Genomic DNA, 27994 nt, shown 5'->3' with positions numbered 1-27994 from the left:
CAGGATACACAGGAAATAACAACAGGATACTGAGCCATAGTCCTGACTGCAGGGAGGGTTTGAATGCCCTCCCAGGAAGTACCAGGTGACGGATAAGTGCTGGCAGCTGGGAGACACCCATAGGTGATTGACAATGGATCTGCCACTGTTAGGATCCAGAGAGCCTCCAGGTGGCACTGGAGCTAAGCCCTGCAGCTCCAGTGCCACCTGGAGGCGCTCTGGATCCTAACAGTGGCAGATCCATTGTCAATCATTATGAGTGAGTCTTCACCGACACGACAATCTTCTCTCCGTGCTACCACTCACAATGGAGAGTTCCTTGGCCACGGATGCCGGCTGATGTCATTGACCACATAGGATCATGACCATGAAGCTCTCACTCACACTAGTGGCGACCAGTTAACTGGCTTTTACGCTGCTGCGGGGAATTTATTTAAGAACTTTGGAGCTGAGGGCACAGGGCACCCCTGGTCCTACAGACTCCAAAAAAGTGGAAAAAGCACGTACAGCCTTCACAGATAAAGAACCTTCAAGCCGACCCAGCATTCTGTGGACTCACCTCCTGACTGTGAGATGGGGGATGTCACAGTTCATAAATCCTTGGAGAGAAGTTTCCATACCTCAGTGAAGGACCAAGCTTCTACCCAGCTTCTCGGGCTCCTTACTCAGGCTGAAGTTCCTTCATGGCATCTCCATCCCCATGTTTCACACCCAGGTCTCAGTCAAAGCACATGGTCACCCTCCTCAGGCAGCAGGCCTAGAAGGATCAGATCAGGAATATGTATACCCTTTACCAGTATGCACCACTGGCAATACACCTCCTAGAGGTTGGTCAGGGAGGTTTCAATGCTCCTAACTCTGATTTATACAGAAGGAGGTGATATCAGTTTTTCTGGAGTACATCTTACAGGGTCTCTACTGCATTGCTTCTTAAAGTGTGGGTCGTGGTTCTATAGCCGTTACCATTCTGCATTTCTGTATAAAGTATTGCTGGGAGTTGTAGTCCTCTATAGCTGATGACATTCTGTACTGCTGCAATGCAGAATGGCACCAGCTATAGAAGACTACAACTCCCAGCAATACTTTTTACATAAATGCAGAACAATCCCATCAGTTACAGAGGGTTACAAACAATGTGACTCAAGGCACATACCTCCATTGACTCTCCTCGCGGTGGGAACACATGCAGCAGGGAGAGGTGGTGGGCTCTGAAATCCAGTGTCTGCTGCTCGTTCCTCCCAGCCGAGGCCCCAGCGCTGCCCCAGAGTGTGCCTGCAAGCTGCTGTGCTTTCGCTCCCCACCTCCTCTTTCCTCAGCCTCCTCCGCCACTGCTGGGGCCCAGTCTCCTCCGATCCAGCCCGGCACTGCAAGAGCCCGGCCACCTCCACCTCCTCATGTTGCACCTGTATGGCTGATACCCCTGAAAGGGTCCCCGCCCCTCAGGCTGCCCGGGCCCCTCACATGAGTATCGCCCCCCCTAATGGTGGCCCTGCCTATTACTATTTCATAGTGTGAAGCTGCTCAGGTTCTGATGGATGGTAATGCCCAACACATGGAATATAATGTATTGTAGGGGTAGAAGGCGGAGCTGTGAATGAGGAACGGCGGCATCACTGACTGACTAGGGCAAGGTCCACTTTGCCCAATTGTGTCCACCATACAGCCTTCATGAGTCATAACCCGGGAGAGGGGGGTACAGTTTGGCATTGTCACTCTGCACACTGGATGACCTTGTCCCAACCATGTGTAGGGTTACGGAGTTCGGTGGAGATTAAGTTTGGCCATAGACGGCACAATGGAAGGAAAAGATGTTTCTGATTATGATCATGGCCACCAATGATAATGTCTTCTCTGCACGGCCGGAGGGGATGATGGGACAGTTGGAGGACGATGTTCCAGCTTGTGGATGACGATCCTAATGTGGAGAAGACTGAAGGATCGAAAGTGCCACACGTGATGCGCCTCTGCCAATGTTGGTGATAGTCACGGTGGACTGTTAGTTGAAGGTCAGATATCTCCTTGTCTGCTGTTCTTGGGGACATATCTGCCCATCTATAAGTATTGGGATCAGTGGGGGCTTCATATCAATGATTAGATTTGGGATGAAATGTAATCTTCAGTGTTAACGTTTATTTACAGCCCAAATGTTTTATTTTCTAGTGTTGGATGGAGTGGGGAGGGGTTAGAACCTCTGTCAGGTTTTATAGTGATCTGTGGTTGTGTCTGGGGAGAGTCACCCTCTCTATGTGTCCTGATGACCTTCGTCCCCAAGACAGAAAGTGATGGGAAATCCCTTCCTAGAACAGGAATAGAGGGAAATTCTTCCAATGGGGACACCTGTTCTGGTGACGACTCACTAGGAGAGGATTTCCCCTCAATTTGTAGAAATTTGTAATCACTTCCTGTAGTGTCTCTGGGACAGGAAATAATGGACTTCTCCAGAACAGGGCACAGGACACAAAAATGAAACACTACTTACAACCCTTCCCTACTTCATACTGAAAGTCTTATTTGACCCCAAAATCTGCCCCGTGTGTCCCATCGCTATGACAACTCATGACAAAGATATTGTGGGATGTGATGAGGAAACCAACAAGCTGAGATCACGGTGAAGGTTCAGAAAGTTTATTTAGAAGAGAAGAGTTACACAGTAAAAGTAAAGATGAGAAAGTAGAGAGATGAAGACACGAATATCATTAGACATGGCGGGTGGACCAAGGATCTGACCTCTTCATCTGACCTCCAATCCTGGACAGTTGTCATGGAGGACCGCCCCCAAACATAAACATGTGACCTATGACATAATTGAGTGAAGAATGTGTACAAGCAGCACATCATTCATTACAAGAGACATTCATTTCTGTCATCTCAGAACACCTCATCAGCTTGTCCCGCCTCCAGACCCCCAAATACCTCATTGTAGAACAAGGAGACCAACTGTCACTGTGTTCTACAACAAGACATTCCAAGGATCCGGAGAACAACCATTTGTTCTAATCACATCTTTCTGTAAAGTCCTTCCAGCAAGTCAGCCTGTTATTCTAGAAAGAACTCAACATGAGCATAGAAGCACTTAGTGATGTCATCTCATCATTAGTAACGCAGATCAGAAGGATTTCTCTTTATCACATGAATAGGACCATAGAGGAGATGTAACCATTGTTCTGCCCCATAAGGATCATAGAGGTGCCGGGACTGAAGGGGAGAATGGGGATTGTAGTCCGTCCCATCATTATATCTATATCCAATCATTGATCAATATTCCCATATACAGAAGGGGAGGGGTGACGGGGCCGTGCGGCTTCCACAAATATATTCTACTAACACCTCGGATTTACTACATATAGAGGGGAATTTATTAAGACCGGAGCAGACACAATCTGGACCAATCAGCTTCCAGCTTTCATTTTCACAGCTTCACTGAAGAAGCTGAAGATGGAATGTGATTGGTTCCTGTGATCAGCTGATCCAGATTCTGTCTGCTCCGGTCTTAGTAAATCCCCCCATAGTGTGTAAGGAGTGCCGGATATTTCTTTATAAAAACCTGACAGAGGTTCCAGCCTTCCCCACCACAGAAAATACTTTTTATTTCTGTCTGTGTCCCTGGTGTAGATTTTCCTTCATTTCCTATCCGGTAAAATGTTGTCACCAGGACAGGAAGTGAGGGGAAATCTCCCTATCGGGGCCCCGGATAGCAGTAAAAATGTGACAGAGGTTCTACTCCTCCCCCCCACTCCATCCAGAACTGAGAATTATAGATACATCTTAAAGGTGCAGGCTCCAGGACTGTCATCCCGATCCTGACTCCACTACATGATGTGTCACTGAACCGGAACAAGCATGCAGCCAGTGATGTCTGAATCATCTGAACTCCTGCATGCTTGTTCCTGGTCAGTGACACACGAGGTAGTGAAGTGAGGATCGGGATGAAGATAATATCCCGAAGCCTGACAAGCCTTATAAATTAGTAATGTCATTTCCTGTCCACTGCTTCCTCCTATTGGCTGAGTATTCCACCAATCAGATTCTCCACCCTGTGATGTCACCAGTCTCCGGGCAGATTTCTCACCTCTGATTCCCCCCAGATATCTTTATACAACCTTCTTCCCCTACCCATATCCCGGCATGGAGGGGCTCAGTGAAGGTGGTGGTGAAGGTGTGGAGGAGTTGGATCGGGTCACACAGATCATAAAAGGAGATCCGCCCGGCCTCATAATCCAGATCTATCCTGACTCTGTTACTGGAGACATTGCCGGGTAATCGGATCTTCTTCCTGTCATGTCTCACTGAGTACTGATTATAAAACCTCCACCTCTTTAGCAAACCCCAGGACTTCTTATTACATCCAATCCCTGACTGATCTCTCCTGTCTATACTGGGGTAACACATCCCGACTGTCCAGTCATCTTCCCCCCCGACATCCACTTCCCAGTAATGTCGCCCTGAGGAGAAACTCTGACTGCTCAACACCTGAGAATAATACCGAAATCTCTCTGGAGTTTTTGGACGTTTCTGACTCTGTAATGACCTGGTTGCAGTTTTCCTGTCATTTGATATATGTAGATAATTACCAGCTGTGCTCACATCCAGTAATATGTCTGTAACCCCCGACACCCCCGATGTTTGCTGTACAGCCCCAATATTATGTCCTCCAGCCTGGAGGTATGAGCGTTGTATGGTGGGGGTGGGTCGGGGACGTGACCTGGATGGTTCAGCAGTGATGTGACCTTTGCCCTTTGTACTAGAATGTGGATAGACATGTGTGCCTGGACCTTCCTGTACAATTACCCCAGACATGATATCAGATATACCTGTGTATAATGTGTGTGAGATCCCAGCCACATCCAGACCCCCTCCATCATGGAGGAGTCTATCATGTCTCTCTCTGTCCTCATCATCTCCATCCTCAGTATCACACAAGTCACCTGTGTCTGATTCCTGTAAGACAGTCAGTGGATCCGTCATGTTACACAGCTCCTCAATGTGACGCATCTTCCTGGACAGCTCGTTCTTCTTTGTTTCCAGCTTCCGAATCATATCCATAAAGGGGATGGAGATCCGCTCTGCCTGCCCGGAGATCTCCCTCAGGACTCTCTTCTCCAGGTCCTCCAGACGTCTCCTCAGGTTTCCGAGCAGGACTGTGATTTTTGTTGTTTCCCCCTCTGCTTTTTCCAACACTTTCCTCTTGTGTTTCTGCAGCTGGTAAATTCTTTTCTCAGCTTCTTTTTGCTCCGTCATCAGTTTTTGTTGAACAGTTTTCAGTTTTTCCTTCCTCATTTTAGAAGCCTCAGCCAACATCTTCACCTGGTGCCCGTGGTGTGCTCCTTCCAGGCTGCAGGACACACAGATACAGGCGCCATCCACACTGCAGTAATACTCCAGGATTTTCTTATGGACGGAGCATTTCCTGTTCTCCAGGGAAGTGGTAAGGTCACATAAGACATGTTCTGGTGACTTGCTGTGGACTCTCAGGTGATTGTCACAAAGAGAAGCTTCACACAGCAGACAGGATTTCACAGCAGGTACAGGAGTGTGAATACATTGAGTACAGAGGACCCTGGACTCCTCCTGATCTGGCTGAGCAAACAGGAAATTCTCCTCTATGTTACGCACTGTTATGTTCCTGTGCAGTGCAGGCCGCTCCTGGAACTCATCTCTGCATTCAGGACAGGAATATCCTTCAGACCTCTCCTGTGTATCCAGCACATGACCAATACAGTCCCGGCAGGAGTTGTGTCCACATCTCAGGGTTACAGGATCTGTATAAATGTTCAGACAGACGGAACATTCCAGCTCAGCTCTCAGATTACCAGACGCCATCGCTGAGACCAGAAGAGGGAAGTGAAAGTCTCTGACACTCCTTAACCAGTGTGACGGGTTCTGTACACGCCTACAAAGGCGAGGCTGAGACTCGTATTCATAGGAATCCTTATACAGAGAACACAGCTAATGCATGGGAGGATTCCTGACAATAATCTCCATATCTGAGGAAGAATAAATGTCATTTAATAATCTGTGGAAACGTTGTGTCAGGAATTTCCCTTCATATCATTAGCACATTTCACAGACAAAGGAACACAAAGGTGATGTATTTGGCTGTAATAGGACAAGTCATAACTAAGGAGATAATAAAGATTTGCCTCTCTCCATATTGTGAATGGAGATGAATTGATGTGTAGTGAGCATGTCAATGTTTATTCCTAACTGAGGAGATCATAAACATTAACCATCTCCTCATATTGTGAATGACCTGGAAGTGATCTGTACTGGGAACTCCAATGTTCATTCATAACCTAACAGATAATTAACATTTTCCACTTCTTCATTATTTGACTCTCCGCTGGAGACATCAGGCCGGCACCCCGAAACCTAGCAGCAGCACAGAGTATGTAGCAAATTAATATACTATTCTGCATTGCTGTATACTGTATTGCAGGTATTTGTAGTCCTCTATAGCTGATGGTATTATTCTGCATTGCTGTATAATGTTTTGCTGGGATTTGTAGTCCTCTGTAGCTGATGGTATTATTTTGCATTGCTGTAAGTGACAGAGGATGTGGGAGACACAGAACACACACAGAGAGCAAGAGTAGTTGTATGCACCCTTTGGCAAAGAGTTTTTTTTTTTAAAAAGAGATCAACATACAGAGTGTAGTCCGGCACAGCCAGATTAGGAGGACAGGGTCACAGGGCAGCATAAGTCCATAGGGTGTAAGGGCAGCAATCCCAGCACAGAAAGGTTAAGTTCACAGAGTCTCAGGGCAGCAATCCTGGCACAGAAGGGGTTAAGTACACAGGGTCTCAGGTCAGCAGTTCTAGCACAGAAAGGGTTAAGTCCATAGGGTCTAAGGGCAGCAATCCTGGCACAGAAGGGGTTAAGTACACAGGTTCTCAGGGCAGCAATCCCAGCACAGAAAGGGTTATGTCCACAGGGTCTCAGGTCAGATATCGGGCTCAGAAAGGGTTACGTCCACAGGGTCTAAGGGCAGCAATCCGGCACAGAAAGGGTTAAGTCCATAGGGTCTCAGGGCAGCAATCCTGGCACAGAAGGGGTTAAGTACATAGGGTCTCAGGGCAGCAATCCGGCACAGAAATGGTTAAGTCCACAGGGTCTAAGGGCAGAAGTTTTGGGCACCGAAAGGGTTAAGTACACAGGGTGTCAGGGCAGCAATCCCAGCACAGAAAGGGTTAAATTCACAGTGCAGCATTTCCAGCACAAAAAGGGTTAAATCCATAGGATCTAAGCGCAGCAATCCAGCACAGAAAGTTTAAGTTCACAGGGTCTCAGGTCATAAATCCCGGCATAGAAAGGGTTACGTCCATAGGTTCTCGGGGGCGGGAATCCCAGCACAGAAAGGGTTAAGTCTGCAGGGTCTAAGGGCAGCAATCCCAGCACAGAAAGGGTTAAGTCTGCAGGGTCTAAGGGCAGCAATCCCAGCACATAAAGGGTTAAGTTCACAGAGTCTAAGGACAGCAATCTGGTAAAGAAAGGGTTAAGTCCATAAAGACTCACGGCAGCAATCCGGTACAGAACAGGTTAAGTCCACAGGGTCTCAGGGCAGCAATCCCAGCACAGAAAGGGTTAAATTCACAGGACAGCAGTTCCAGCACAGAAGGGGTTAAATCCATAGGATCTAAGGGCAGCAATCCTGGCACAGAAAGGGTTAAGTCCATAGGGTCTAAGGTCAGAAATCCAGCACATAAAGGGCTAAATCCATAGGATCTAAGGTCAGCAATCCGGCACATAAAGGTTTAAATCCATAGGATCTAAGGTCAGCAATCCGGCACAGAAAGGGTTAAGTCCATAGGATCTAAGGTCAGCAATTCCGTAACTGAGGCTGGGTTCACACCTAGGCGTATAGAATATGCGCGTTTGTCGCGCGTTTCGTGCCACACGATTTTACCGCGATTCGCGGCAAAAAAAACGCACGTCAAGCACGCGTTTCCGAGGGCTACCTGGCTGTATCCCAATGGTTACACACGGCAAATACGCCCCAAAGAAGCTCCTACGCTTCCTACGCGCTGTAAAACGGCCAGGTGGGAACTAGGTCTGAAAGGGTTAAGTCCACAGGGTCTCAGGGCAGCAATCCCGGCATAGAAAGCGTAAATGTATAGGGTCTAAGGGCAGCAATCCCAGCACAGAAAAGGGTTAAGTTCACAGAGTCTCAGGGCAGCAATCCCAGCACAGAAAGGGTTATTACTCACACTCAGCAGCTTGATCCTTTCAGCTTGGCTCACTCTATGCCAGGGGGAGGTCCCTTTAAGCACACAGCTGGAGCCCCGCCTTAGCTCCGCCTCTGCTGTCAGTCAGCGTGGAGAGGAATTGCCTGTGTTCTATAAAAGGCTGTGAGAGGCGCAGGCACAAGAGGGGAGGAACAGGGGCAGGCACAGGTGATTGCTCAGCAACCAGCCTCACCTCCTAATGCCTCTGCGGCCATCAGGAATGCAGCCTTTGTCCCTGGGGGCCACCAGTGGTGAGAATACGGGGCCCTGCACCTGATCCTTTCTACACGGTGGCTGACATAGACATAGAAGCGTTTTGTCTGGTTGTAGATGTCGCCCAGAGGAACTTTGCTGTCTGTGTAGAACTTGATGTCCTCTCTCTGAATGTCTCGCTCACGCAGTATGAAGTCTGCAACTTCTACAGCTAGCACAGACCCACAGAGTCCAAGCCTAGGAATTGTGTGCTCAGGCTTAGGTGCCAACTTATCCTTCCCAAACAGAGACCCCCCCTCCCCCATGGGTGTGATTAGAGGGGTCTCTCACCTTGAGGTAGGTGACAGCTGCTATGGCCTCAGTAGATGCATCTCAGAAGATGTGACTCTCTCTTCTCTGACTTGCAGCAAGGGAGGTTGAAGTGTAGCAGCGTGGTATGTGGATTCCATCTGAGGCATGTAGAGATTGCTTCCAGGACCTCCATCCTGAATGTTTGTCTATTGGTAGTGGAGCGTCCCAATCTTTAATCGTCTCTGATACAGTGGTGGGCCTAATGAACAAAGGGCCCTGGTGCAAGATTGTACCTTGGGGCCCCCCCTCCGAAGGGAGCGAAACACACCGATCGATGGCGGTGTTCCATCAAAGGCTGACGTGGTGCAGCACAGCACTACGCCGGGGTCTATGTTCCTCTGTGCGTGCTCCGTGTTGTTGAACAGTCAGAGAGGTAAATTATAAAAAAGATAATAAGATAACTTAGGTTGGGAACTTATTGGACTTCCTCTTTCAGACCTTGCACGTTACTTGTAAGATTTACTAACGAGGTATTACTCCTAGTCACAGCCTCCAGTATATCTCTGAGGAGGACCTCCCAGTCATTTCTTTGCATCGTGGCTCCTGTTAGGCCACGAAAGCAAAATAAGAAAAGTGGCCCAATGGGATTGTGGCCCCTATCACCCATGTGTTTTTTAAACCTATTTATACTAAAATAGAGGTGTGTGGTGACTGTCATGTACCTGTCTCTCTGGGCCGGCTTTGCTGGTTCTTTCTGCTTTGTCTTTCAGGTTACAAGCTGCTTGCTGTTGCTAGGAAGATTTACCTCAGTTGCTGGACAGACCTTCAGTCAGCTGAGCACAGGATTGGTGACAGACTTTTGGCGGGAAAACAGCTGACCAATGAGTGTAACCTTTCCCCTCTATAGTCACTCCTGTCAGTGGGCGGGGTCAGCAGTTACCTCAGGACTGCCCGCTGGACTCACCTCTGGATTATCTTCAGTCTCCCTTTTGGATCTTTTCACCTGCTCACAGCCGGAATGGATCATTGACTTCAGCGTGACTTCAGAGGGCGGATTCTCCTGATGGGGGGACCGGCTCAGACATTTGTAACTATTCCTGACTACAGCTGCCTCGTCCATTCTTTCTGTGGCCCCTGCGCCCCCCATTCCTGATGTGTCAGCCTCACCCTGTGTACAGCATTGGGGCCTATACCTGAGGTCAGCCAGGAAACTCTTCATTTACCTGCAGGCGGTCTGGGATTTGTAGCGGGACTTTTAGGAGCAGCATTAGGACTGTCACCTGTGACCAGGGAGGATCTGAGCATTGCAGTGCTGCGTGGTCAAGATCATTGTCTGCGTTCTCATCACTCTCCAAGGGACTGCCGGGCGGAGGATTGTGAGGCCGGACCAGAAGTGCGTAAGTGTCATATCACCACCAGGATCGGGCTGCCACTAGGACTAGTCGGGGACCAGGGGTGTAGGACCAGAGACCTGAAGTGACAGAACGCAGGCTGGAGGAGCTACCAGGAAAGGCCAAGGAGGCCCAACTCTCCATCAGACATCCACAGCGCCAGTGTTCCTGCCACAGTGAGCGGGGTGGGCAGCGGACCTCATGCTGCTATCCTGGCCTGATAGCCTGAGCGTCAGAGGAGGAGGGGCCTTTCTCCAACCGGACCCTAACCTCATCACAAGAAAGGAGTGAGCTGAGGTCTGAGGGCCGGGAATGTATTGCTCTGGGTCATTCTCCCTCTGTGTCACTATCCTCCCTTTGTAAGGTAAAGTCTGTCAGTCAGGCTTCAGCCACCCCTTCCCTTTACCCTCATGTCTCCAGTGCTTCCCTTCCATGCTCATTCTCTCCTTCCCTTTACCCTCATGTCTCCAGTGCTTCCCTTGCATGCTCATCTCTCCTTCCCTTTACCCTCATGTCCCCAGTGCTTCCCTTCCATGTTCATTCTCTCCTTCCCTTTACCCTCATGTCTTCCAGTGCTTCTCTTCCATGTTCATTCTCTCCTTCCCTTTACCCTCATGTCTCCAGTGCTTCCCTTCCATGTTCATTCTCTCCTTTTACCCTAATGTCTCTGGTGCTTCCCTTTCATGTTCATTCTCTCCTTCCCTTTACCCTCATGTCTTCAATGCTTCCCTTTCATGTTCATTCTCTCCATCCCTTTACCCTCATGTCTCCAATGCTTCCCTTTCATGTTCATTCTCTCCATCCCTTTACCCTCATGTCTCCAATGCTTCCCTTTCATGTTCATTCTCTCCTTCCCTTTACCCTCATGTCTCTAGTGCTTCCCTTTCATGCTCATTCTCTCCTTCCCTTTACCCTCATGTCTCCAGTGCTTCCCTTCCATGCTCATTCTCTGCTTCCCTTTACCCTCATGTCTCCAGTGCTTCCCTTTCATGCTCATTCTCTCCTTCCCTTTACCCTCATGTCTCCAGTACTTCCCTTTCATGCTCATTCTCTCCTTCCCTTCACCCTCATGTCTCCAGTGCTTCCCTTCCATGCTGGCACCCTGTGACTTCTTATCATTGTGTTTTTCCTTGGTTGTAGCCGGTGCTGTGATGTCACGCTTTGGTCTCCTGTCCGGTATACAGACGGTCAGAGGTTGTAACAATTGTCGGGTTACGTCGTCAGTCTCTCCTCGCTTTATCTCCATCACTTTGGATTTGCCCAGACAGTGTGATATGAGGACCTCCCTGATCCATCCCATCAGTCTGTACCCAGTCAGGTCCTTGTGCTGAATAGTTGGTGGTGGATGTAGAGGAGATTGTACAATCAGATTGTGATGTGTGTGGCTCACGTTCATTGCCGGTCAGTTTCGGTACATGGAGGATGTTTTCCAGTCATAGAAGAATGTGTTTCACTATCCTGCCAGTGGATGGCAGTGTACTCACACGTGACACGGGGTTCCAGGATTATCTCTATGATCCCTTCTCTGGCTGAGACCGGCATTCTTCATTCTTCTCCACGACGCTCCGCAACTTCTACTCGGCATAACGTCCCCCCCTCAGCGGACCACGGTAAAATTATCAAACGTTATCTGGTCCACGGCGATAAAAAGGTTGGGGAGCACTGATGTAGATCACTCCCATTCATTCATAAATGAGGATACAGTAACCATACCATATCCTCAATTATCTACAAACACTCAGTGACCACTGATCACCCGCTCTTCTCTCTGACACGCTGTCACAGGAGGCTGATCGAGCGGTGTAGAGAGGAGAGCCCAGCCTCCTGTGACAGCGATATCTCCGCACCCACACCGCTCTGCCGGACTGTGATAGGCGGCTGAGCGGTGTGGGAGGAGAGACGCCGGCCGCTCACAGCGCTCTCGTCCTGCAGCGCTCGGCCGGCTGTCACTTTCTTTTCTCCTGCTGGAACAGCGGCCAGCGGGGAGAACAGAAACAAGGGATGCGCCGATGTATCGGCCGAAACATGGCTCTTTCGTCATTATGCCAAAAGTGCAATTTTCGGCCGATATGTTTCGGCGGCCGATATATCGGTGCATCCCTACTACATAGTTAGGTGAAGTTGAGGATGGAGATGACAGCCCAGAGCCTGCAGAGCCTTATATATCAGTAATGTCATTTCCTGTCCTCTGATCCCTCCTATTGGCTGAGGATTCCACCAATCAGATTCTCCGCCCTGTGATGTCACCAGTCTCTGGGCAGATTTCTCACATCTGATTCCCCCCAGATATCTTTATACAACCTCCCCATATACATAACCCGGCATGGAGGGGCTCAGTGAAGGTGGTGGTGAAGGTGTGGAGGAGTTGGATCGGGTCACACAGATCATAAAAGGAGATCCACCCGGCCTCATAATCCAGATCTATCCTGACTCTGTTACTGGAGACAATGCCGGGTAATGGGGTCTCCTTCCTGCCATGTCTCACTGAGTACTGATCATCCCCCCACCTCACTAAACCCCAGGACTTCTTATTATCTCCAATCACTGACTGATCTCCTCTCCTCTCTATACTGGGGTAACACATCCCGACTGTCCATTCATCTGACCCCCCGACATCCACTTCCCAGTAATGTCGCCCTGAGGAGAAACTCCGACTGCTCAACGCCTGACAATACTGAAATCTCTCTGGTGTTTCTGGGTGATTCTGGTTTCTATCTGACCTGGTTGCAGTTTTCCTGTCATCTGATATCTGTAGATCATTACCAGCTGTGTTCTCATCCAGTAATATGTCTTCAGCTTCCTGTATATAGAAGAATACATTTACCCCAGACATGATATCAGATATACCTGTGTCTAATGTGTGTGTGATCCCAGCCACATCCAGATCCCCTCCATCATGGAGGAGTCTATCATGTCTCTCTCTGTCCTCATCATCTCCATCCTCAGTATCACACAAGTCACCTGTGTCTGATTCCTGTAAGACAGTCAGTGGATCCGTCATGTTACACAGCTCCTCAATGTGACGCATCTTCCTGGATAGCTCGTCCTTCTTTATTTCCAGCTCCCGGATCATATCCAACACGTAGAGGGAGACCCACTCTGCCTGCCCGGAGATGTCACTCAGGACTCTCTTCTCCAGGTCCTCCAGACGTCTCCTGAGGTCTCTGAGCAGAGCAGTGACTCTCTCTGTGTCACCGGCTGCTTTTCCTTGTACTTTCCTCCTGTGTTCCTCCAGACTCTGGACTCTTTTCTCCGTCTCCTCTCTCTCTGTCATCAGATTCTGCAGAACATTCCTCAGTTTCTTCTTCTTCATCTCAGAGGCCTCATCCAGTGACTCCATCTGATGTCCTTTATGTCCTCCAATCAGACAACATGACACACAGATACAGGCAGAGTCCTCAGTGCAGTAATACTCCAGGATCTTCTTATGGACGGAGCATTTCCTGTTCTCCAGGGAAGTGGTGAGGTCACATAAGACGTGTTGTGTTGACTTGCTGTGGACTCTCAGGTGGTTGTCACACAGAGAAGCTTCACACAGCAGACAGGATTTCACAGCAGGCACAGGAATGTGAATACAGTAAGTACAGAGGACCCCGGACTCCTCCTGATCTGGCTGAGCAGACAGGAAACTCTCCACAATGTTACGCAGTGTTATGTTCCTCTGCAGTGCAGGCCGCTCCTGGAACTTCTCTCTGCATTCAGGACAGGAATAACCTCCAGACCCCTCCTGTGTATCCATTCTCTGCCAGCGTCCATCACCAAGATGGCCGCCGGCAGGCGTCAAAAACGGCAGACCACCGTGCATCTGCGGCAACATCACGCGCGTGCCTGATGATGTCACGGCAGGGTGTCACCCAGTCCCCGCCCCCGAGTGCCACCCAGCCTCGTGAAGCCACTGCATTGTCCCTCTAGTGGCGACCAATTGACCGGCTTTTACGCTGCTGATCCTTTGTCTGCGGGGAATTTATTTAAGAACTTTGGAGCTGAGGGCACAGGGCACCCCTGGTCCTACAGACTCCAAAAAAGTGGAAAAAGCACGTACAGCCTTCACAGATAAAGAACCTTCAAGCCGACCCAGCATTCTGTGGACTCACCTCCTGACTGTGAGATGGGGGATGTCACAGTTCATAAATCCTTGGAGAGAAGTTCCTGGTCCTACAGACTCCAACAAAGTGGAAAAGCATGTACAGCCTTCACAGATAAAGAACCTTCAAGCCGACCCAGCATTCTGTGGACTCACCTCCTGACTGTGAGATGGGGGATGTCACAGTTCATAAATCCTTGGAGAGAAGTTTCCATACTTCAGTGAAGGACCAAGCTTCTACCCAGCTTCTTGGGCTCCTTACACAGGCTGAAGTTCCCTTATGGCATGTCCATCCCCAAGTTTCACACCCAGGTCTCAGTCAAAGCACATGGTCACCCTCCTCAGGCAGCAGGCCTAGAAGGATCAGACAATCACCAGCTTTACCTCCCTCAGGCAGAAGGGTCAAGGTAAGACTCCTGAATATGTATGCCCTCTCCCAGTATGCACCACTGGCTACAAACCTCCTAGTGGTTGGTCAGCGAGGTTTCAATGCTCCTAACTCTGATTTTCTGATTTATACAGAAGCAGGTAATGCCAGTTTTTCTAGTGTACATTCTACAGGTGCTCTACTGCAGCACTTCTTAAAGTGTGGGTCGCGACCACATGTGGGGGTCGCACAAGTGAATGGGGGGGTCACAATCCAAATCCCTGGCCAGGGCAGCCATCAGTGGGGTACAGCCAGTACTTGTGTGAGGGGCCCAGGCGGCGGTGGAGGCCTGTGCTCCAAGCAAGATTTTTTTAATTATACTTTAATATGTGCAGTGTAATTGTCAGGGTCGCGGGCCCCCTTTTGCACTTGGTACCTTTCTGAGCACGTGCACGCAGGAAGGATTTTTTTCCAGGGGTGGAGCTTTTTTTAACCCAGCAGAAGCGGAGCACAGCTGCTGGAGGTAAAGGTAAGGGGGTGTAGTTGGTGATGACAGAGACCGTGGCCGACCATCCCTCCACAGCAGCAGGGGGGGGATTTAGGGAGGACCGTCCGACGCTGGGGTCACATAAAAATGTCCTCGGTCAAAAAGGGGTCACGAGTGGAAAAAGTTTAAGAAGGCCTGATCTACTGCACATACAGGTCTAAGGCATTCCCAAATAGGGTTTCTTTAATAGGGTTCAGGTGCTATATTCAGAGTTCATGGATTTCCGGCTGGGTTTGATGTAGTCTAGTGAACTGAACTTTGATGGGTTCCCTATGTAGAGCTGTTGGTATGGAGGCAGACATAACTCAAGGAAATATGTCACTACTGAGTAGATGAAGAACCATAATGAATGTCCCAGAACCATTTATTTGTTGATAAATGTCCCATGCACATACCTCTAGGGGGGAACTTCTCGTCCTTGGGACGATCAGAATGATGGACACCAGTCACTTTGCGTTGATGTTTAATAGCACATGTTCATGAAGATCATATGAAGGAGGGTGAAATGAGCACAGGATGCCTGCAAGTTCACTTAAACATAGTCCCTGATCTCCTGCATGTCTTTCAAACTTTCTGAATCCCTTTCCGACACGGCTTTACCGGCTGGACACTTAAACTTACGGGTGGTTCTTGACAACTGAGGTTCATGTGTTTACTCGGTCTTAAGATTCAAGGCAGGATAGCAACGAAAAGGTTCCTGTGGTGCTTTCCAACTCAGTCCATCACCCTTCCACCTTTATGGAGGGGGGGGAGGGGGGCGCACCTGCAGTTCTACTTCCTCTAGGCCTAAAAGCACTCCATGGCAGCCAGTAACTTCTTCAGGGAGGCCTCCCAAGAGGGGGGCTCCCTGCAATTGCCCACACTGTTAGACCTTCAAGGCCTAAGGACACGACAGACAGTCAACCCTGGAGGGAAGACCTATGTGCCCGTCAGCAGGCTCCCCAAGCCTGCTGACTGGCTTAGATATTAAACATCCTTAACATGCAATGTTATTTCTAGCGCATCCTGTTGGAGTAAGCTCAACACATCATGTGACTGAGAGAATCACTCCATGCTTGGAGAACACCAGAGAGCACACAGCTAACCTGACCAACATCTCACCACCAGATTACTAAAACACAAAAAGAATTTAGGAAAACATTTCATCTCTACGTTCTCCTCCATACACCCAGTACCTTCAGCTCTCCAGAAGACTGGCACCGTACACACTGCTCTCACTAGCAGCTGCAAGTTAGGTAAACCAGGCAATATCATGTACTGTATACAGTTAGTTATAATCTTGTATACAATCTGGTGCACTCTAATGGTTGCATAGCAGCTCGGGGATTCCCACAGACTTCGGAAATTCCCCAAGCTATTTCTTTAATTCTCAGTCTAATCTTCTAGTGAGACTCTATGGCCATGAGTTTTGTTATTTTTCTTCCATTGTCCAGTCCATTATTGGGTGGGCTTCAGCAGCTCCTACCTTCTAGTGGACCCTCACCATGTGAGGAACCTCAAATAGTTCATATTGGTATGAAAAGTACTCGTCCTCTTCCTACTACTGTTATCTCTTTTGGTCTTTTGCAATCATTGCAATTGTCCTCTCTGGTGTGGCATCCTCTCCTCAAAGTGTCCATCTTCTCCTCATTCCAGATAACCCACTGGCCTCTACCAGGAGGTCCACGGGGGGTTGGCTCTACTTCTCCTTGCAGTGCCTGGGTATTGCTGGCATCCATTCCGGCTGGTCACCTTGCTCTAGCATTCCAACAAATTATTGTTTGATGAGCCCCCTGTAGCCAAGACCCAATTCTCTGGCCTTTTCTTGCTGGCTGATCAGAGTCCAGTCCTGGTATGCTGGTAGTCTATTTCTGCCCACAGTATGCAGTCTCTTATCTGCCATCTCTTGTCCTGCTGCTGCCAACCAGATTGTGAGGAACTAGGAGCGCAGAGAGAGAGAGCACATCGAGGCGAATCACACAGGACCCAATGTGTGGGGTATTTATTCAGATCATTTGGTACACAGAAGCAATGCGTTGGAGACGAGGTTAGATCAAGGGAGATTCAGGACAGCTGTATGGTACAGTCAGGGACAACTGGCAGCATCGCATGGCGGCAATCACAGTAGCGGCAATAGAGTACAGCAGGGACAGTCCGGCAGGATCCTAGGGGTGGCAAGATGGTGCAGCATGGATGGTTCAGCAGAAACACAGAGGCAGCAATATGGTACTGGAGGGACAGTCTATCAAGGGAGGAACCACAAGTACTAGCAGTCCCAGTTGAAGCGTAAACAGATACAGAGCTGCATTAAACAGCTGCAGGGCCTGGACAATTGGGCTGGCCCTGATGCAGTGCCTTCATATAGAGGGGTAATGTGAGAATGTACAGGTGAAACTGGAATAATTAGAATATCGTGCAAAGTTCATTTATTTCACTAATGCAACTTAAAAGGTGAAACTAATATATGAGAGAGACTCATTACATGCAAAGCAAGATAGTTCAAGCCGTGATTTGTCATCATTGTGATGATTATGGCTTACAGCTCATGAAAACCCCAAATCCACAACCTCAGAAAAGTAGAATATTACATGCAATCAATAAAACAAGGATTGTACATAGAACAATATCGGACCTCTGAAAAGTACAAGCATGCATATGTACTCAGTACTTGGTTTCGGCCCCTTTTGCAGCACTTACTGCCATTACTTTTGCACGATATTCTAATTATTCGAGTTTCACCTGTATATCATATGGGACATTTCACTACGGTGCAGGTTCAATGGTCATTACAGTGTGAAAGTCTGGAGGGACACTGTGGATGCCACTTTTCATGTAGACTTTGTGTGTCTGGAGGGACACTGGGGATGCCACTTTTCATGTAGGGTTTGCTTGTGTCGAGGGACACTGGGGATGTCACTTTTCATGTAGAGTTAGCATGTTTGAAAGGACACTGGGGATGCCACTTTTTAAGTAGTTTGCGTGTCTCGAGGGACACTGGGGATGCCACTTTTTATGTAGTTTGCATGTCTGGAGGAGCACCGCCGGCCAGTGGCAGACCTAAAGAACAAAGGGCCGTGGTGCAAGATCCCCCCCGTTTGGCTCTTACAATGCCCATACTGGACAACTGACCACCTGAAAGCCCTCACTGGCCACCCGAGAGCAGAAGAACAAGCTCAGGGCTAATAATGTAATAATAATAGAAATAAAGTGCACAATAAATGCGCTTGAAACATCCCCAAACCATCTCCTGCTCTCTCCCCTCACCCCCCACCCCCCCCTTGCTTCGTGGTAAACATTTTTCAGCTAAACAAAAAAGGTTGTGGATCACTGCTATAGAGGACTACAACTCCCAGCAATACTTTATACGGCAATGCAGAATGGCTTTGGCAATAGAGGACTACAACTCCCAGCAATACTTTATACAGTAATGCAGAATGGCTTCAGCTATAGAGGACTACAACTCCCAGCCATACTTTATACGGCAATGCAGAATGGCTTTGTCTATAGAGGACTACAACTCCCAGCAATATGTTATAAGGCAATGCAGAATGGCTTTGGCAATAGAGGACTACAACTCCCAGCAATACTTTATAAGGCAACGCAGAATGGCTTTGGCAATAGAGGACTACAACTCCCAGCAATATTGTATACGGCAATGCAGAATTGGCTTCGGCTATAGAGGACTACAACTCTCAGCAATACTTTATAAGGCAATGCAGAATGGCTTCGGTTATAGAGGACTACAACTCCCAGCAATACTTTATACAGCAATGCAGAATGGCTTTGGCAATAGAGGACTACAACTCTCAGCAATACTTTATAAGCCAATGCAGAATGGCTTTGGCAATAGAGGACTACAACTCCCAGCAATACTTTATAAGCCAATGCAGAATGGCTTCGGCTACAGAGGACTACAACACCTAGCAATACTTTATAAGCCAATGCAGAATGGCTTCGGCTACAGAGGACTACAACACCTAGCAATACTTTATAAGCCAATGCAGAATGGCTTCGGTTATAGAGGACTACAACTCCCAGCAATACTTTATACGACAATGCAGAATGGCTTCGGCTACAGAGGACTACAACACCTAGCAATACTTTATAAGACAATGCAGAGTGACACCGGCTATAGAGGACTACAACTCCCAGCAATACTTTTTAGATGAATGCAGAACAATTCCATCAGTTACAGAGGGTTACAAACAATGTGACTCAAGGCACACACCTCCATTGACTCTCCTCGCGGTGGGAACACATGCAGCAGGGAGAGGTGGTGGGCTCTGAAATCCAGTGTCTGCTGCTCGTTCCTCCCAGCCGAGGCCCCAGCGCTGCCCCAGAGTGTGCCTGCAGGCTGCTGTGCTTTCGCCCCCCACCTCCTCTTTCCTCAGCCTCCTCCACCACTGCTGTGGCCCGGTCTCCTCCGATGCAGCCCGGCACTGCAGGGGCACGGCCACCTCCACCTCCTCATGTGGCACCTGTATGACCGATACCCATGTAAGGGTCCCGGCCACTCAGGCTGCCCGAGCCCCTCACATGAGTATCGGCCGCCCCCCCCCCCTCTAATGGTGGCCCTGCCTATTACTATTTCATAGTGTAAAGCTGCTCAGGTTCTGATGTATGGTAATGCCCCACACATGGAATATAATGTATTATAGGGGTAGAAGGCGGAGCTGTGAATGAGGAATGTCGGCATCACTGACTGACTTGGGCAAGGTCAACTTTGCCCAATTGTGTCCACCATACAGCCTTCATGAGTCATAACCCTGGAGAGGAGGGTACAGTTTGGAATAGTCATCCTGCACACTGGGTGACCTTGTCCCAACCATGTGTAGGGTTACGGAGTTCGGTGGAGATCGAGGCCGGCCGTAGACGGCACAATGGAAGGAAAAGATGTTTCTGATTATGATCATGGCCACCAATGATAATGTCTTCTCTGCACGGCCGGAGGGGATGATGAGATGATTGGAGGACGATGTTCCAGCTTGTGGATGACGGTCCTTCTGTGGAGGAGAGTTAAGGATGGAAAGTGCCACACATGATGCTCCTCTGCCAGTGTTGTTGATGGCTCACTTTGTAGAGATTTATACTCACTTCCTGTCTTAATTTCTTTGGAAATCGTGAAATACAGATCTCCGGGGTGTCAGATTATGGGCAGAATAGAGTTCTCTTCCCCTCACTTTTTTTTCCCATCCTTTTCCTGTTTATGGTCTCCACACCATCTGTTGGTCCCCTGTTTGCTCTGCTTACTGTGAGCCTCATTCATCTCGGTACCTCCTGGCCTGTTTCTGTTTTTATGGCCCCTTAAAACAGAACTAAACCTAAAAAATAAAACAAAAACTGCTAAAATGTAGTTGTTGGGTTTTTTCGGGGCAGAACAGACACGCCAAGGCTCTCCTGCCAATAAACAGTTGCTTATAAACTCCAGCGATTTCTTATCTTGTGCGCACCCTGTACTGTGCATGCACCATGCCGTGTACCACCCTGCGTCCTTCCTAGCATCATCAGAATGCCGGGAACTGAGGCGGGTGGCGAGGACGAGTTACATCATCATAGGCAGCCCAATGATCACACAGAATGAAGGGGGACCAGGAAGAATGGTGTGAGAATTTGCTCCAAACAGTAGCACATTAAGGACGCAGTCACTCTAAAATCTTCATTTTCAGGGCTTCCTTGCCCACTTTTATTAAATGAAAGTTCACAAACATAAAGCAATTACCCTCGCAGGGGTTCCTTAGCATCCCTTGGCAACACATGCACATCCAGCCTCCCAGCTTTTCATTTGCAGCTCCGGCCTCAGACCTCAGGCCACTGTCTATTCCTCCAGACAGCCTCAGTCTTGTGCTAACCTGCACACTGGGTTTTCCAATTTGCAGCACCCTGCTGCACTGGACTCCACTCTGACTCCTGGGTGGAGTTTTCCTGTCTCCCTGGTGGAGCCCAGAGCATTAAGGTCCCCACACACCTTGCGATAATCGTACGATAATCGCGGGAAATCCCGCGATCGTACGATTATCGTAAGGTGTGTGGAAGCCGTGCAACCTCTGCTACTGTAAGGTCGCACGACTTTTAACTTACGAACATGTTCTAAAACCCGCCGAGCATCGTACGATGTTCGGCGGGTGTGCAGCATGTTCGTACAATAAAAGCCGGACGGGCCAGTGTGCGCAAGCGCACACTGCCCGTTCGGCATTGCGGTCTTCAGAAGCCCGCCCCTCAGGGGGGCGTGGCTTGCGATCATCGCAAGTACGACCTGCCTGTCCAAGATGGGCAGATCGTACGTTTCTTTAAGTACCTTACAACCATCGCAAGACAAAAGTCTTGCGATGGTTGTAAGGTGTGTGCCCAGCCTTAGCCAGCACCCTTTCCATAAGGGCTGCGCACAGGTGTGCAATCATAAGGTGCTCAACCCTACTAAACCATGGACCCAGGAATGGAAATTTCATCCCTCCCATCTTTGCAATCTCCCAGTTCCAGGATCACATGCCAAATCCAGGTTTTCTGGAGAGAATTGCAAGGCCAGTTCTTTCCCAGCAAAATCATTTGTTTCCTGGAACTGCTCAGTCCCTCTGGCTGAGAGTCCTGGGTGACTACAACCCCCAGATCCACCGTGGGATTGCCACACAATACCACAATGGACAGAGGATATTGCGGTAGCTTTGGGCAGAGCAGCTGCTGGCAGCGTAAGTGGGTCAGTGCTGGAGGTAAGTCTACATAATGGGCAAGTATGCAACGCGTACAGCAGGCGGGCGAAGAATATCGTCAGCACGCATTCCGCTCCATTCATCTTCCTTCAGCTGGGTGGGCTTGTTACATGACTCTGTGGCTTGTTGTCTATTTTTGCATATATATTTTACCTCTTTGTAGCTGGGCTCCGGGTGATCTATGGGGGGAAGGGGGCTCACAGACTATGGAATGGTTGAGTCTTTAATCCATCGTAATAATAACGATCACTGGTCATACGAAGCAGAAGTAGATATTGTTTCCATTCTGTTCTGTGTTCTTGTCTAATATATAGAAGAAAATGATTCCTGGAAGACAATACTGACCATGGGAAGTCCTGATTGTCCCCCAAAATCTGCCCCGTGTGTTCCATCGCTATGACAACTCATGAGAAAGATATTGTGGGATGTGATGAGGAAACCAACAAGCTGAGATCACGGTGAAGGTTCAGAAAGTTTATTTAGAAGAGAAGAGTTACAAAGTAAAAGTAAAGATGAGAAAGTAGAGAGATGAAGACACGGAGATCCTTAGACATGGCGGGTGGACCAAGGATCTGACCTCTTCATCTGACCTCCAATCCTGGACAGTTGTCATGGAGGACCGCCCCCAAACATAAACATGTGACCTATGGCATCATTGAGTGAAGAATTTGTACAAGCAGCACATCATTCATTACAAGAGACATTCATTTCTGTCATCTCAGAACACCTCATCAGCTTGTCCCACCTCCAGACTCCCAAATACCTCATTGTAGAAGAAGGAGACCAACTGTCACTGTGTTCTACAACAAGACATTCCAAGGATCCGGAGAACAACCATTTGTTCTAATCACATCTTTCTGTAAAGTCCTTCCAGCAAGTCAGCCTGTTATTCTAGAAAGAACCCAACATGAGCATAGAAGCACTTAGTGATGTCATCTCATCATTAGTAACGCAGATCAGAAGGATTTTTCTTTATCACATGAATAGGACCATAGAGGAAATGTAACCATTGTTCTGCCCCATAAGGATCATAGAGGTGCCGGGACTGAAGGGGAGAATGGGGATTGTAGTCCGTCCCATCATTATATCTATATCCAATCATTGATAAATATTCTCATATACAGAAGGGGAGGGGTGACGGGGCCGTGCGGCTTCCACAAATATATTCTACTAACACCTCGGATTTACTACATATAGAGGGGAATTTACTGAGACCGGAGCAGACACAATCTGGACCAATCAGCTTCCAGCTTTTATTCTCAAAGCTTCACTGAAGAAGCTGAAGGTGGAATGTGATTGGTTCCTGTGATCAGCTGATCCAGATTCTGTCTGCTCCGGTCTTAGTAAATCCCCCCCATAGTGTGTAAGGAGTGCCGGATATTTCTTTATAAAAACCTGACAGAGGTTCCAGCCTTCCCCTCCCCCAGCACAGGAAATACTTTTTATTTCTGTCTATGTCCCTGGTGTAGATTTTCCTTCATTTCCTGTCTGATAAAATGTTGTCACCTGGACAGGAAGTGAGTGGAAAAATGTGACAGATGAAGATTACATCCCTGGAGCCTGCAGAGCCTTATATATCAGTAATGTCATTTCCTGTCCACTGCTTCCTTCTATTGGCTGAGTATTCCACCAATCAGATTCTCCGCCCTGTGATGTCACCAGTCTCCGGGCAGATTTCTCATATGTGATTCCCCCAGATATCTTTATATGACCTCCCCATACACATAACCCGGCATGGAGGGGCTCAGTGAAGGTGGTGGTGAAGGTGTGGAGGAGTCGGATCGGGTCACACAGATCATAAAAGGAGATCCGCCCGGCCTCATAATCCAGATCTATCCTGACTCTGTTACTGGAGAGTTTTCCGCGTAATGGCATCTGATTACTGTCATGTCTCACGGAGTACCTACTACCCAACCTCCCCAAACCCCAGGACTTCTTATCTCCAATCCATGACTGACCTCCTCTCCTCTCTATACTGGGGTAACACATCCCGACTCTCCATAGCACCGACCCCCCGACATCCACTTCCCAGTAATGTCGCCCTGAGGAGAAACTCTGACTGCTCAACACCTGAGAATACTGAAATCTCTCTGGAGTTTCTGGACGATTCTGATCTATATCTGACCAAGTTGCAGTTTTCCTGTCATCTGATATAAGTAGATTATTACCGGCTGTGTTCACATCCAGTAATATGTCTGTAACCCCCGACACCCCTGATGTTTGCTGTACAGCCCCAATATTATGTCCTCCAGCCTGGAGCTGTGAGTGTTTTACGGTGGGGGTTGGTTGGGTGCGTGGCCTGGATGGTTCAGCAGTCATGTGACCTTTATCCTGTGTACTAGAATGTGGATAGACATGTGTGCCTGGACCTTCCTGTACATTTACCCCAGACATGATATCAGATATACCTGTGTGTAATGTGTGTGAGATCCCAGCCACATCCAGATCCCCTCCATCATGGAGGAGTCTTTCATGTCTCTCTCTGTCCTCATCATCTCCATCCTCAGTATCACACAAGTCACCTGTGTCTGATTCCTGTAAGACAGTCAGTAGATCCGTCGTGTTACACAGCTCCTCAATGTGACGCATCTTCCTGGACAGCTCGTCCTTCTTTATTTCCAGCTCCCGGATCATATCCGTCACGTAGAGGGAGGTCCGCTCTGCCTGCCCGGAGATCTCACCCAGGACTCTCTCTGTTTCATCAGCTGCTTTTCCTTGTACTTTCCTTCTGTGTTCCTCCAGACTCTGGACTCTTTTCTCCGTCTCCTCTCTCTCTGTCATCAGTTTCTGCAGAACATTCCTCAGTTTCTTCTTCTTCTTCTTCTCAGAGGCCTCATCCAGAGTCTCCACCTGATGTCCTCGATGTTCTCCATCCAGTCTGCAGGACACACAGATACAGGCAGAGTCCTCAGCGCAGTAATACTCCAGGATCATCTTATGGATGGAGCATTTCCTGTTCTCCAGGGAAGTGGTGAGGTCACATAAGACGTGTTCTGGTGCCTTGCTGTGGATTCTCAGGTGGTTGTCACACAGAGAAGCTTCACACATCAGACAGGATTTCACAGCAGGTACAGGAGTGTGAACACAATGAGTACAGAGGACCCCGGACTCCTCCTGATCTGGCTGAGCAGACAGGAAATTCTCCACAATGTTACGCAATGTTTTGTTCCTCTGCAGTGCAGGCCGCTCCTGGAACTTATCTCTGCATTCCGGACAGGAATATCCTCCAGTCCCCTCCTGTGTATCCAGCACATGACCAATACAATCCCGGCAGAAGTTATGTCCACATTTCAAGGTTACAGGATCTGTATAAATGTTCAGACAGATGGAACATTCCAGCTCAGCTCTCAGATTACCAGACGCCATCGCTGACAGCAGAAGAGGGAAGTGAAAGTCTCTGACACTCCTTAACCAGTGTGACGGGTTCTGTACACTCCTACACAGGGCGAGGCTGAGACTCGTATTCCTAGGAATCCTTATACAGAGGACACAGATAATACATGGGAGGATTCCTGACAATAATCTCCATATCTGAGGAAGAATAAAGGTCATTTAATAATCTGTGGAAACGTTGTGTGAGGAATTTCCCTTCATAACATTAGCACATTTCACAGACAAAGGAACACAAAGGTGATGTATTTGGCTGTAATAAGACAAGTCATAAATAAGGAGATAATAAAGATTTGCCTCTCTCCATATTGTGAATGGAGATGAATTGATGTTTAGTGAGCATGTCAATGTTTATTCCTAACTGAGGAGATCATAAACATTGACCATCTCCTCATATTGTGAATGACCTGGAAGTGATCTGTACTGGGAACTCCAATGTTCATTCATAACTTAACAGATAATTAACATTTTCCACTTCTTCATTATTTGACCCTCCGCTGGAGACATCAGGCCGGCACCCCGGAGCAGAGCAGCAGCACAGAGTATGTAGCAAATTCATATACTATTCTGCATTGCTGTATAATGTATTGCAGGTATTTGTAGTCCTCTATAGCTGATGGTATTATTCTGCATTGCTGTATAATGTATTGCTGGGATTTGTAGTCCTCTGTAGCTGATGGTATTATTCTGCATTGCTGTAAGGGACAGAGGATGTGGGAGACACAGAACACACACAGAGAGCAAGAGTAGTTTTATGCACCCTTTGGCAATGAGTTTTTTTTTAAAAGAGATCAACATACAGAGTGTAGTCCGACACAGCGAGATTAGGAGGACAGGGTCACAGGGCAGCATAAGTCCATAGGGTGTAAGGGCAGCAATCCCAGCACAGAAAGGTTAAGTTCACAGAGTCTCAGGGCAGCAATCCTGGCACAGAAGGGGTTAAGTACACAGGGTCTCAGGTCAGCAGTTCTAGCACAGAAAGGGTTAAGTCCATAGGGTCTAAGGGCAGCAATCCTGGCACAGAAGGGGTTAAGTACACAGGTTCTCAGGGCAGCAATCCCAGCACAGAAAGGGTTACGTCCACAGGGTCTAAGGGCAGCAATCCTGGCACAGAAGGGGTTAAGTACATAGGGTCTCAGGGCAGCAATCCGGCACAGAAATGGTTAAGTCCACAGGGTCTAAGTGCAGCAGTTTTGGGCACCGAAAGGGTTAAGTATACAGGGTGTCAGGGCAGCAATCCCAACACAGAAAGGGTTAAATTCACAGTGCAGCATTTCCAGCACAAAAAGTGTTAAATCCATAGGATCTAAGCGCAGCAATCCAGCACAGAAAGGTTAAGTCCACAGGGTCTCAGGTCATAAATCCCGGCATAGAAAGGGTTACGTCCATAGGTTCTCGGGGGCGGGAATCCCAGCACAGAAAGGGTTAAGTCTGCAGGGTCTAAGGGCAGCAATCCCAGCACATAAAGGGTTAAGTTCACAGAGTTTAAGGGTCTAAGGGCAGCAATCCGGTACAGAACAAGTTAAGTCCACAGGGTCTCAGGGCAGCAATCCCAGCACAGAAAGGGTTAAATTCACAGGACAGCAGTTCCAGCACAGAAGGGGTTAAATCCATAGCATCTAAGGTCAGCAATCCCAGCACAGAAAGGGTTAAGTCCATAGGATCTAAGGTCAGCAATCCGGCACATAAAGGGTTAAATCCATAGGATCTAAGGTCAGCAATCCGGCACAGAAATGGTTAAGTCCATAGGATCTAAGGTCAGCAATCCGGCACAGAAAGGGTTAAGTCCATAGGATCTAAGGTCAGCAATTCCGGAACTGAGGCTGGGTTCACACCTAGGCGTATCAAATATGCGCGTTTGTCGCGCTTCGTGCCACACGATTTTACCGCGATTTGCACTAAAAAAACGCACGTCAAGCGCGCGTTTCCGAGGGCTACCTGGCTGTATCCCAATGAATACACACGGCAAATACGCCCCAAAGAAGCTCCTGTACTTCTTTTGGCGTTTTGCAGAGCGTTCCTACGCGCTGTAAAACGCCCAGGTGGGAACCAGGTCTGAAAGGGTTAAGTCCATAGGGTCTCAGGGCAGCAATCCCAGCACAGAAAGGGTTAAGTTCACACGGTCTCAGGGCAGCAGTTCTGGCACAGGAAGGGTTATTACTCACACTCAGCAGCTTGAACCTTTCAGCTTGGCTCACTCTATGCCAGGGGGAGGTCCCTTTAAGCACACAGCTGGAGCCCCGCCTTAGCTCCGCCTCTGCTGTCAGTCAGCGTGGAGAGGAATTGCCTGTGTTCTATAAAAGGCTGTGAGAGGCGCAGGCACAAGAGGGGAGGAACAGGGGCAGGCACAGGTGATTGCTCAGCAACCAGCCTCGCCTCCTAATGCCTCTGCGGCCATCAGGAATGCAGCCTTTGTCCCTGGGGGCCACCAGTGGTGAGAATACGGGGCCCTGCACCTGATCCTTTCTACACGGTGGCTGACATAGACATAGAAGCGTTTTGTCTGGTTGTAGATGTCGCCCAGAGGAACTTTGCTGTCTGCGTAGAACTTGATGTCCTCTCTCTGAATGTCTCGCTCACGCAGTATGAAGTCTGCAACTTCTACAGCTAGCACAGACCCACAGAGTCCAAGCCTAGGAATTGTGTGCTCAGGCTTAGGTGCCAACTTATCCTTCCCAAACAGAGACCCCCCCTCCCCCATGGGTGTGATTAGAGGGGTCTCTCACCTTGAGGTAGGTGACAGCTGCTATGGCCTCAGTAGATGCATCTCAGAAGATGTGACTCTCTCTTCTCTGACTTGCAGCA

At 48.6% G+C, this 27994-nt stretch overlaps 3 protein-coding genes across 3 annotated transcripts in view; all 3 read right to left on the bottom strand.

Moving 5' to 3' along the window:
• Window positions 1-5820, bottom strand: part of LOC108796282 (E3 ubiquitin/ISG15 ligase TRIM25-like) — a 6695-nt gene extending 875 nt beyond the window's left edge. The window contains exons 1-2 of the mRNA XM_018567746.1: window positions 4938-5820; window positions 1154-1420 (exon numbers count right to left, since the gene is read on the bottom strand). Of these exons, the coding sequence (XP_018423248.1) occupies window positions 1154-1420; window positions 4938-5820 (1150 nt within the window). The remainder of the gene's footprint in view (window positions 1-1153; window positions 1421-4937) is intronic.
• A 6431-nt stretch (window positions 5821-12251) lies between these two features.
• LOC108796299 (E3 ubiquitin/ISG15 ligase TRIM25-like) lies at window positions 12252-13857 on the bottom strand. Its single transcript, XM_018567759.1, has one exon. It carries the CDS (start codon window positions 13855-13857, stop codon window positions 12385-12387), a length of 1473 nt encoding a protein of 490 aa, XP_018423261.1. The 3' UTR covers window positions 12252-12384.
• A 5437-nt stretch (window positions 13858-19294) lies between these two features.
• Window positions 19295-25165, bottom strand: LOC108796281 (E3 ubiquitin/ISG15 ligase TRIM25-like). The gene is made up of 4 exons (XM_018567745.1): window positions 24329-25165; window positions 23522-24244; window positions 19937-20098; window positions 19295-19573 (listed from the first exon to the last, which is right to left on the bottom strand). The coding sequence occupies exons 1-4, from the start codon at window positions 25163-25165 to the stop codon at window positions 19295-19297; spliced, it is 2001 nt and encodes a 666-aa protein (XP_018423247.1).
• Window positions 25166-27994: the final 2829 nt, after the last annotated feature.

The sequence above is a fragment of the Nanorana parkeri genome, unplaced genomic scaffold (genome assembly GCF_000935625.1).
Source record: "Nanorana parkeri isolate BGI_ZX_2015 unplaced genomic scaffold, ASM93562v1 scaffold1088, whole genome shotgun sequence".
In the NCBI taxonomy this organism is placed as follows: Eukaryota; Metazoa; Chordata; class Amphibia; order Anura; family Dicroglossidae; genus Nanorana; species Nanorana parkeri.
This window is presented reverse-complemented; position numbering and strand designations above follow the sequence as displayed.

Bases quoted from the DNA above. Each gene is read 5' to 3' on its own strand.
- LOC108796299 (XM_018567759.1), bottom strand. From the start codon at position 13,857: ATGGATACACAGGAGGGGTCTGGAGGTTATTCCTGTCCTGAATGCAGA.
- LOC108796281 (XM_018567745.1), bottom strand. From the start codon at position 25,165: ATGGCGTCTGGTAATCTGAGAGCTGAGCTGGAATGTTCCATCTGTCTG. The intron at 20,099-23,521 runs GTATGGGGAGGT...TCTCCTCCACAG, and splicing joins CCCTCCATGCCGGGTTATGT to AAGGACCGTCATCCACAAGC. The intron at 19,574-19,936 runs GTAACCCTACAC...TCGGTCATACAG, and splicing joins CTCGATCTCCACCGAACTCC to GTGCCACATGAGGAGGTGGA.